Source organism: Cuculus canorus, chromosome 2 (genome assembly GCF_017976375.1).
Source record: "Cuculus canorus isolate bCucCan1 chromosome 2, bCucCan1.pri, whole genome shotgun sequence".
Taxonomy (NCBI): domain Eukaryota; kingdom Metazoa; phylum Chordata; class Aves; order Cuculiformes; family Cuculidae; genus Cuculus; species Cuculus canorus.
The window spans coordinates 350,729-361,902 of record NC_071402.1 but is presented as its reverse complement, the minus strand read 5'-3'; the positions used below and the strand labels follow the sequence as shown (position 1 = coordinate 361,902).

Here is an 11,174-nt window from a genome sequence, read left to right as displayed (position 1 = left end):
CTTCCGAACCGTTCCGTGCTTCCTCCTATCAGCCTCGGCTGCTCCCGTCTCCCCGCGTGGGGTTGAGGGGCTTTAGGAGCCCTTCGCAGCGAGCGCTGTGTGAGCAGAGCCAGGGGTGGGTGTCAGCGCTGTGTAAACGGGGCGGTCGCTGATCTGGACTCGGTTTCCCATCGTTGCCTGATGCGGGGCGCTCCCCGTGCCCGTTTCCCGTCCCGTCCCGGTGTCTGTTTCCCGTTCCTTCCCGGTGCTGGGTGCTCCCTGTTTGCATTTCCCACCGGTGCCCGTTTGCCGTCCTGTCCCGCTGCAATCCCGGTGTCGGTCTCGGTTTCCCGTCCTTTGCCGGTGGGGGCAGTCCCGGATCTGGACTCATTTGCCCATCGGTTGGCCGGTCCCGGTGCCCGTTTCCCGACCTTTCCCAGCGCAATCCCGGTCCAGGACTCGGTTTCCCAGCGTTCCCGCTAGGGGCGGTCCCGGTCCCGGACTCGGTTTCCCATCGTTGCCCGGTGCGGGGCGGTCCCGGACTCGTTTTCCCATCGGCGCCCGGTGCGAGGCTGTCTCGGACTCGGTTTCCCATCCTTTCCCGTTCCGAGGCGGTCCCGGTGCCCGTTTCTCATTCTTGTCCATTTCAGGGCTGTCCCGCACTCGGTTTCCCGTCCCTTCCCGGTGCAATCCCGATCCCGGACTCCTTCTCCCATCGTTGCCCAGTGCGGGGCAGTCCTGGGCTCCTTTTCCCATCGTTGCCCGGTTCTGGGTCCGGTGCCCGTTTCCCGTCCTTTCCCGGTGCGGGGCGATCCCGGACTCGTTTTCCCATCGCTGCCCGGTGCGGGGCTATCCCGGACTCGTTTTCCCATCGCTGCCCGGTGCGGGGCTATCCCGGACTCGTTTTCCCATCGCTGCCCGGTGCGGGGCGATCCCGGACTCGTTTTCCCATCGCTGCCCGGTGCGGGGCCGTCCCGGACTCCTTTTCCCATAGTTTCCCATCGTTAGTCGGTCCCGGTGACCGTTTCTCGTCCTTTCCCGTCTTGAGGCGGTCCGGTGCCCGTTTGTTTCCCATCGTTGCCCGTCTCGAGGCGGTTCCGGACTCGTTTTCACGTCCTTTCCCGGTGCGGGGCTGTCCCGGACTCGTTTTCCCATCGTTGCCCGGTTCCGGGCGGTCCCGGACTCCTTTTCCCATAGTTTCCCATCGTTAGTCGGTCCCGATGCCCATTTTCCGTTCTTTCCCATCTGGGGGATGTCCCGGATCCAGACTCGGTTTCCCATCGCCGCCCGGTGCGGGGCGGTCCCGGACTCGGTTTCCCATCGCCTCCCGGCGCGGGGCGGTCCCGGACTCGGTTTCCCATCGCCGCCCGGTGCGGGGCTATCCCGGACTCGGTTTCCCATCGCCTCCCGGTGCGGGGCGGTCCCGGACTCGTTCTCCCGGCGTTCCCGGCGGGGGCGGTCCCGGATCCCGCCTCGTTTTCCCGGTGCTCCCGGCAGCCCCGGTGCCCGTTTCCCGTGCGGCCCCGTGGCGGCGGCGGAGCGGGGCGATGCTGCGGTGCATGCCGCCGCTCTGGCGCTGCAACCGGCACGTGGAGGCGCTGGACCGGCGGCACTGCTCGCTGCAGGCCGTGCCCGAGGACATCTACCGGTACAGCCGCTCGCTCGAGGAGCTCCTGCTGGACGCCAACCAGCTCCGAGAGCTGCCCAAGGTGAGCCCCGGCCGGGAACCGGGAGCCTAACGCCGTGGGGAGGCACCGGGAACCCTGGGATCCCGGGGAGACACGGGCAGTGGGAACCCGGGATCCCAGGGGGACACAGGCACCGGGAACCCGAGATTCCGTCAGGAGGGCACCGGGAGCCCCGGATCCCGGGGAGACAGGGGCACCGGGAACCCCGGATCCCGGGGAGACAGGGGCACCGGGAGCCCCGGATCCCGGGGAGACACGGGCACCGGGAGCCCCGGATCCCGGGGAGACACGGGCACCGGGAGCCCCGGATCCCGGGGAGACACGGGCACCGGGAACCCCGGATCCCGGGGAGACACGGGCGGTGAGAACCCCGGATCCCGGGGAGACACGGGCGGTGAGAACCCCGGATCCCGGGGAGACACGGCACCGGGAGCCCCGGATCCCGGGGAGACACGGGCACCGGGAGCCCGGGATTCCATCAGGAGGGCACCGGGAGCCCAGGGAGATGTGGGCACCGAGAACCCGGTATTCCATCAGGAGGGCACCGGGATCCCAGGGAGACACGGGCACCAGGAACCCAGGATTCGATCAGGAGGGCTCCGGGAACCCGGGATCCCATTGGGAGGGCAGCGGGAACCTAAGAACACAGAAAGGCACCGGCACCGGTAACCGGGACCCCGTGGGCAGGCACCGGGAACCTAAAAACACGGAAAGGCACTGGTGACCGAGACCCTGTGGGAGGCACCGGTAACCGGGACCCTGCCAGGAGGGCACCGGTAACTTGGGGTCAGAAGGAAACACAGGCGCCGGTAACCTGGGATCATGTCAGGGTGGAACCAGTAACCCGGGATCGTGAGGAGGTACCGGCACTGGGGCCACTGGGAGGCCCTGGCACCAGTAACCGGGATCCCGTGGGGAGGGCATCGGTACCAGTAGCAGCGACCCCACTGGGAGGCACTGGAACCAGTAACCTGGATCCTCTGGGGTGTACTGGTAAACTGGGAGCCTGTGAGGAGACACTGGTACCAGTAACCTCGATCCTCTGGGGTGTACCGGTAAACTGGGAGCCTGTGGGGAGACACTGGTACCAGTAACCTGGATCCTCTGGGGTGTACTGGTAAACTGGGAGCCTGTGGGGAGACACTGGTACCAGTAACCTGGATCTTCTGGGGTGTACCGGTAAACTGGTAGCCTGTGGGGAGACACTGGTACCAGTAACCTCGATCCTCTGGGGTGTACTGGTAAACTGGGAGCCTGTGGGGAGACACTGGTACCAGTAACCTGGATCCTCTGGGGTGTACCGGTAAACTGGGAGCCTGTGGGGAGACACTGGTACCAGTAACCTGGATCCTCTGGGGTGTACTGGTAAACTGGGAGCCTGTGGGGAGACACTGGTACCAGTAACCTCGATCCTGGTGGAGGCACAAGTGCCGGTAACCAAGGACCCCCACCGGTAGGGCACCGGTACCGGTAACCCAGACCCCACTGGGAGGCACTGGTACCAGTACCTGTACTGGTAACCAGTCCTTCCCAGCCCCTCTCAGCCAGGTCGGGGGACTGGAGATCGGTGGTTTGGGGGATCCGGAAGGGAGAGAGGGGGAGGCCGGGGCAGGGGGGCACTGGGGAGAGCTTGATTGTCTGGTTACGGGGTAAAAGATCCGGGCTGCCCGGTGAGAGGGGCTCAGCTGCCCGGTGAGAGGGGCTCTGGGCTGCCCGGTGAGAGGGGCTCTGGGCTGCCCGGTGAGAGGGTTTCAGCTGCCCGGTGAGAGGGGCTCTGGGCTGCCCGGTGAGAGGGGCTCTGGGCTGCCCGGTGAGAGGGGCTCTGGGCTGCCCGGTGAGAGGGGTTCAGCTGCCCGGTGAGAGGGGTTCAGCTGCCCGGTGAGAGGGCTCCGGTCTGCCCGGTGAGAGGGCTCCGGTCTGCCCGGTGAGAGGTTTCCGGTCTGCCCGGTGAGAGGGCTCCAGGCTGCCCGGTGAGAGGGTTCAGCTGCTCGGTGAGAGGGGTTCAGGCTGCCCGGTGAGAGGGGTTCAGGCTGCCCGGTGAGAGGGTTCAGCTGCCCGGTGTGAGGGGTTCAGCTGCCCGGTGAGAGGGGTTCAGCTGCCCGGTGAGGGCTCCGGGCTGCCCGGTGAGGGCTCCAGGCTGCCCGGTGAGAGGGTTCAGCTGCCCGGTGAGAGGGTTCAGCTGCCCGGTGAGAGGGCTCCAGGCTGCCCGGTGAGAGGGGCTCCGGGCTGCCCGGTGAGAGGGGCTCCGGGCTGCCCGGTGAGAGGGGTTCAGCTGCCCGGTGAGAGGGGCTCTGGGCTGCCCGGTGAGAGGGGCTCTGGGCTGCCCGGTGAGAGGGTTTCAGCTGCCCGGTGAGAGGGGCTCCGGGCTGCCCGGTGAGAGGGGTTCAGCTTCCCGGTGAGAGGGGCTCCGGGCTGCCCGGTGAGAGGGGCTCCGGGCTGCCCGGTGAGAGGGGTTCAGCTGCCCGGTGAGAGGGGTTCAGGCTGTCCGGTGAGGGCTCCGGGCTGCCCGGTGAGAGGGGCTCTGGGCTGCCCGGTGAGAGGGTTTCAGCTGCCCGGTGAGAGGGGCTCCAGGCTGCCCGGTGAGAGGGGCTCCAGGCTGCCCGGTGAGAGGGGTTCAGCTGCCCGGTGAGAGGGCTCCAGGCTGCCCGGTGAGAGGGGCTCAGCTTCCCGGTGAGAGGGGCTCCAGGCTGCCCGGTGAGAGGGGCTCCAGGCTGCCCGGTGAGAGGGGTTCAGCTGCCCGGTGAGAGGGGCTCCAGGCTGCCCGGTGAGAGGGCTCCAGGCTGCCCGGTGAGAGGGTTTCAGCTGCCCGGTGAGAGGGGCTCCGGGCTGCCCGGTGAGAGGGCTCCAGGCTGCCCGGTGAGAGGGGCTCCAGGCTGCCCGGTGAGAGGGGCTCCAGGCTGCCCGGTGAGAGGGGCTCCAGGCTGCCCGGTGAGAGGGGTTCAGCTGCCCGGTGAGGGCTCCGGGCTGCCCGGTGAGAGGGGTTCAGCTGCCCGGTGAGGGCTCCGGGCTGCCCGCGAAGGAGAATCCCTGCTCCCCGACCTGCCGTCCCGTCAGCCCTGCTAAGCCAGGCACAGCGGAACACAGAAGCTCTGGTTTGATCCGTAACCGCGCCGGGGGCCGATGCGTTCATTCCCGTTGATACGGGTGGTTTGTAGCCACGGGCTGGGGCTTCAGCCGGCGCTTCCGACCGCTTCCACATCGCCACAGCCGTTTGGCACAGGTGACGTTGGCGATGAATCCCTCGCCGGCTGCCGCCTCAGCCTGGCAGCTCTGGCTCCAAAGGGCTTCATTCCATGAGGCAGGAGCCTGGGATACGCGAGCTCCGGCGTTGGGGTCCTGCAGTCCTGGTTGGCTGGAACCGGAGTGGAGATGTTCCTCTTGGAGTCATAGAATGGTTTGGGTTGGAAGGGACCTGGAAGCCCACCCAGTCCCAACCCCTGCCATGGGCAGGGACACCTCCCATGGATCAGGGACTCCAAGCCCCATCCAACCTGGCCTGGAACACCTCCAGGGATGGGGCAGCGACCGCTGCTCTGGGCACCCTGGGCCAGGGCCTCCTCACTCTCACAGGAGAACATTTCTCCCTGAGATCTCACCCCAATCTCCCCTCTTTCAGCTCAAAACCGTTCCACTCATCCTATCCCTGCACTCCCTGATCCAGAGCCCCTCCCCAGCTTTCCTGGAGCCCCTTTCCCTACTGGAAGCTGCTCTAAGGCCTCCCTGGAGCCTTCTCCAGGCTGGACAGCCCCAACTGTCCCAGACTGTCTTCGTACGGGAGGTTCTCCAGCCCTCAGATCCGTGGCCTCCTCTGGAGTCACTCCAACAGCTCCATGTCCTCCCTGTGCTGAGAACTCCCGACCTGGACACCGGGATCAGGTGGGTCCTACCGGAGCAGAGGGGCAGAATCCCCTCCCTCCCTGCTGGTCCCACGGCTCGGGGTGCAGCCCAGGACACGGGTGGTTTCTGGGCTGGGAGCGCACGTTGCCGGATCCTGTGGAGCTTCTCCTCGGAGCTGCTCCCGACCGTGTCACCCCGGCCTGTCACGGGCTTCTCCCCCTTTCGGGCAGTCGGAGCTCAGAGTGTTGCACGCAGGGATGGAGTTTGAAGCTGCTGCTCAGGACCAAGGAGCCTCCCTGGGGCATCGGATATTCCAGAGGAAGCTTCGCCGTGTTTTCCCTGTGGAATCTGGACCGGTTTTAGAGTTATTTAAGCGTTCCTTCGACCAGAGAGAGCAGGACAGTCGGTAAAAACAGACCGAGCTTTTGCTTAAAATCACCTTTTCTTGGCGTTGTGAAGACTGCGTGAAACTTGCTGTGCAGTCTGCACGGAACCGGATGCAACCCAAAACCTGGGGTCGATCCGGGCCGCGGTAATTGGGGTGGATCTGATGAAACTGTACGACTTATGTGTTCCCACCTACCTGGGTGGAAGCGGCAGTTCATTGGTCTCTTGGGTTCTCCGGTGTTTTTGCGTTCTCTCTTTCCTGCTCGTCCACCCGTGAATCGCCGGGAGCCGGGGCACAGCGGTGTGGGCGCCTCACTTGGGTATGGAAACACCAGGATGAGATCCGTCGGCACTTCCGTTGCGTAGCTGGGCACCCAGGGATGTTTGAGGTGGGGATATTCCTCAAAATACTGGGAAATGGGTGTTCTAGGTGGGCTCGGGCTTATGGATTAGCACGGATCTGGAGCAGAGGAGGAGAGTTGCGACATTCCTGCAGGGAACCTCCACTCCTTTGGGTCCTGCTGAGGAGCCACAGCCCTGTTCCGTGTTCCTGGGGCTCTGTTGGCTTTGGAAGAGCATCTGCAGGACTAGGAATGCAAATCTTGACCTCATGTTTTATGGAGTCTGTGATCAGACCGGTGCCGTCCTGCCCGTGAGCGAAGGTGCTTCGTGTTTGTCCGGAGCGCTGCGTCTCCTTCCGTTTGTCACCCCAAGAACCTGCCTTTGGGGACAGCTTGTGTAACGCCTGGCGTCCGTCTGTCCGGGTGGGAGCGTTGCGGCTCTTGCCCTGACCTGCCCTGGGTTCCCCCTCTGGTGTCCGAGGGCCCCCGTGTTTTCCAACGTCTTTGGCAAGGAATGGTTGGAAAAACAGGAGAACACAGATGAGTGTTTGAGTTCGGGTCCTGTGGTCTTGGAGGAGATGTGGTCAAGGAAAGCTGGGGAGGGACTCTGGATCAGGGAGTGCAGGGATAGGATGAGTGGAACGGTTTTGAGCTGAAAGAGGGGAGATTGGGGTGAGATCTCAGGGAGAAATGTTCTCCTGTGAGGGTGCGGAGGTTGCCCGGAGAAGCTGTGGCTGCCCCATCCCTGGAGGGGTTCCAGGCCAGGTTGGATGGGGCTCGGAGCCCCTGATCCAGCGGGAGGTGTCCCTGCAGTGGAACTGGACAGGCTTTGAGGTCCCATCTAACCTCAATCATTCCCTGATTCTGTGATGCTCTGAAGTTGAGAAGCGCTTTATGGAAAGGCGCCTTCTGTGTGAGAGGCAGAGAGGAAGAGTTGTGTGTGCTGGGAAGGCAGTGGGCAGCAAAGGCGAGCGTCACCATCTCCCCAAGCGTGTCCATTCCTTGGGAGAAGGGTTTCCCGGCATGTGGGGCCGGAGGGGGGAGTAGCCAATGGAGATTGGTTGGAAAAACATGAACGAGGGAGCATCTGCAGGCTTCGGTGGGAAGCGTGACCAGAGAGAGTGTGTTCCTGAGGGCTCAGGCAGGATTATTGGGAAAGGCTTCCATATGGAGGTGGTTCCTTAAGCCGAAGAGTGGAGGAGTGGCTTTGGGAAGGGCCCTCTTGTTTTGCTGATGGCAAACAGCTTCCTTTGAAAAGTTGGATCCATCGCACTCCTCTTGGTGGGATTTCTCTCCTTGCGCCCATGACCAGGTCACCTCTTTCTTCCTTCTGTTCATTCCAGAGTCCAGAAACACGGACATCTCTTTCCATGGCACTGTCTTCTGCTGTATCAGAGCTTCCCGGGCTCCTTCCCTGCTTCCGCTCTGCTCTTGCTCCGATCAGACGATCCGCTCGCTGCTGGCGTCCCTGAGCTCTCCCTTCCGGGCGGTGGCCGGGAACGCCTGCGTCCCCCTCGGGGGATGACTGCGCCCCTCGGTCCTGCGGTGCCCGGCGTTCCGCCATCTGCTCTTTCACTCGTCCCGTTTGGAACTGTGCTTGTTTGATCCCAGTTTTTCATTGTGGTGGCTGCACACCGGTTGTCCGGAGCCGTCGGTGTTGGGAGCATCCGCTGCCCCATTGTGGGCATTTGAGTCATAGAGTGGGGGTTCGCTGCCAGGGCGATGCAGCGGGGGCGAATGGAAAACGATGAATTCCATTTGATGGGATCCCAACGCTCTCCATGTCTGAATTCCAGAGGAGGAATTCCCTCGCCAGTGCTGCCTTCGGCTCTGCCTGGGCCAAGTGTGCACAGCAGCAGGAGGACCGGGCTCCTTCGGCTCGGGAGGTTCCAGGGATGCAGCCTCTAAATCCTGACGTTAAGGGCAGGGAATCCACCTGACGCACTTATCCCGCAATCCAAGGGCACTCCAGAGGTGCCGTCGTGCCGGAGTGGAAGGAACATGGTCTGGAATTCACAGGAGGAATTTGGGGGTGGCAGGCGAGCCGTCAGAGCCCAGGAGCACAGTGGGGTAAGCAGGGATCGTAGAATCATAGAGTAGTGCGAGCTGGAAGGGAGCTTAAAGCTCATCCAGTTCCACCCCCGGCCATGGGCAGGGACATCCCATGGGATCAGGGGCTCCGAGCCCCATCCAGCCTGGCCTGGAACCCCTCCAGGGATGGAGCAGCCATCACTGCTCTGGGCAACCTGGGCCAGGGCCTCCTCACTCTCATCATGAAGGAATTCTTCCTAATGTCCAGTCTAGATCTGCCCCTCTCCAGTTTATCCCCATTGCCCCTCGTTCATCCCCACAATCCTTTATGAACAGCCCCTCCGCAGCTTTCCCGGAGCCCCTTCAGCACTGGAAGCTGCTCTAAGGTCTCCTCAGAGCCTTCTCCTCTCCAGGCTGAACAACCCCAACTCTCTCAGCCTGTCCTCATACGGGAGGTGCTCCAGCCCTCAGATCATCTCCGTGGCCTCCTCTGGACCTGTTCCAACAGCTTCATCTCCTTCTTTAGAAGGAGATTTAGGGATCTGAACAGGCTGAACTGCTGGGATGAGACCAATGGGATGAGGTTCAACCAGGCCAAATGCCGGGTCCTGCACTTGGGGCACAACAACCCTGTGCAGCGCTACAGACTGGGGGAAGAATGGCTGGAGAGCTGCACAGAAGAGAAGGACCTGGGGGTGCTGGTTGACAGCCGACTGAACATGAGCCGGCAGTGTGCCCAGGGGGCCAAGAAGGCCAACGGCATCTTGGCTTGTATCAGAAATGGGGTCACCAGCAGGGCCAGGGAGGGGATTCTCCCTCTGTACTCAGCACTGGTGAGACCGCACCTCGAATACTGTGTTCAGTTCTGGACCCCTCACCACAAGAAGGATGTTGAGGCTCTGGAGTGTGTCCAGAGAAGAGCAACAAAGCTGGTGAGGGGCTGGAGAACGTCTGACGAGGAGCGGCTGAGAGAGCTGGGGGTGTTCAGCCTGGAGAAGAGGAGGCTGAGGGGAGACCTTATTGCTCTCTACAACTGCCTGAAAGGAGGTTGTGGAGAGGAGGGAGCTGGGCTCTTCTCCCAAGTGACAGAGGACAGGACAAGAGGGAATGGCCTGAAGCTCCGTCAGGGGAGGTTCAGGTTGGATATCAGAAAAAATTCTTCACAGTGAGAGTCATTGGGTACTGGAACAGCTGCCCAGGGAGGGGATGGAGTCGCCTTCCCTGGAGGTGTTTAAGGAACGGGTGGATGAAGTGCTTAGGGACATGGTTTAGGGAGTGTTAGGAATGGTTGGACTCGATGATCCAATGGGTCCTTTCCAACCTGGTGATTCTGTGATTCTTCTGTTGAGGGTTCCAGACCTGGACGCAGGACTCCAGCTGAGGTCCCCCAAGAGAGGAACAGAGGGGCAGAATCCCCTCCCTCGCCTGCCGGCCGCGCTGCTTTGGATGCAGTGCAGGACACGGGTGGTTTCTGGGCTGCGAGTGCACGTCCTGCGGCTCCGGGGTTTTCAGAGGTTGAGAGTGTGGGAAGGCCAAAGGGAGAGGTTGGCAGAAACCTTGGAGCAGCGGAGCTGTCAGACCTGGGGTGGGAGGGAGGGACTGGGAAGTGGGAACAAGGACTGGGGAGGCGGGAGGAGGCCTCTCCGCTGTCAGTGGGAGCGATGGGAGCGTGCGGAAGGACTTGCTGGAAGCTGTCGAGGGTGGGAATCAGCGGAGAGGAGGGGAAGGAGGGAGTTACGAGGCGGCTTTGGTACATTTGGATCACGGTGGTCCCTTGGGGTGATCCCTAACGGAGGGGCTGCAGCGTCTCTGCGCTGCTCTTTCCTTCCCAAAGCTTCCATGATAAACTGGGCTCAGTGCGGGAAACCGGTTTTCCTGCTGCGCGGTGAGCTGTTCCTGGGAGAACGAAGAGAGGGATGCCTGGAGCAGCAGGGAGGGAAAGCGCTTGCGTCCGGGTGGATTCCTCCCTGCTCTGGCTGTTGCTCGCCGCATCCTGGTCATTCCGTTGCCGGTGGGAACCGTTTGGGTGCAGGGACTCCTCTTGCCTGACCGCCGCTGGGCCAGGGCAGGAGCGTCCGTGTCCTTCAGCCGGAGAGCCGCGTGCCTCACTTTCCCAAGGCGAGGTGGGGCCGCGCAAAGCTAATTAAGAGCAGCTTTTAATTTCCTGGCATCTGGGGCCTGCCAGGAGGATCTTGGGTCATGTTTACTTCCATGGAGTGGTAAAGCCGCTCCTTTAATCTCTCCGTGCTAAGAGCCCTTCTCCGGGAAAGTCGGGGCGGGAGAGTCATCTCCTGGGCTCCTCGACGATCTCCGCGCCGGAATGAGCCTGAGCCGGCTCCGGTGCCGTCGAGGCCGGGGTGCGCGGTAGACACCTTCGCTTGGGCTTTGGCGGAGCTGCCGGCTGCATTTGGTTAACAAAACCAGCCGGGAAACTGGTTTCACCGGATCGATGGATCGCTGCGCGTGGAGCTGACGCGCGGAGCCGAGGGAGCTGATGTGCGCAAGTGGATGTGGTTTTGTTCCTCCAAAAGCCGGGTGTCCCGGATGCGCTGCTGCCCAGGAGCTGGGATAAACGCGGGCATCGTGCCTGCATCCCGCTCTGTGCCGTAACATCGCCCGGTAAATCCCGGGTGGTGACCTTTGGGATTTGTGGCGGAGCGGCAGTGGCTCGGGGTGGGCTCGGCTGTGGGGACGCGGATGATAAATCCTTGGCCACACAGATCGTGGACAATGCAAACAGGGAAGGAGGAGCGTGGAGGGGATGCTATGGAATCATGGAGTCACTAAGGTTGGAGAAGCACTCTCATCCGGCTCAACCCTCCCCGTGCCAACCAAACGCTGTCCCCAAGCGCCACATCCACACAGTTTCCAAACCGCTGCAGGGCTGTTGACCATCACCCCCAGATCCTTT

The 11,174-nt window shown here is 62.9% G+C and overlaps 1 protein-coding gene across 19 annotated transcripts in view; it reads left to right on the top strand.

Moving 5' to 3' along the window:
• Positions 1 to 1,370: 1,370 nt before the first annotated feature.
• SCRIB (scribble planar cell polarity protein) overlaps positions 1,371 to 11,174 on the top strand; it is a 117,176-nt gene continuing 107,372 nt past the window's right edge. For 6 of the 19 annotated variants that reach the window (XM_054057068.1, XM_054057082.1, XM_054057080.1 and 3 more), the window contains exon 1: positions 1,374 to 1,688. In XM_054057068.1, coding sequence (XP_053913043.1) covers positions 1,527 to 1,688 — 162 coding nt within the window. In that variant the 5' untranslated portion in view covers positions 1,374 to 1,526. Of the gene's footprint in view, positions 1,689 to 11,174 lie in introns of all 19 variants that reach the window. The other 13 variants (XM_054057072.1, XM_054057069.1, XM_054057062.1 and 10 more) reach the window with 5 other exon arrangements.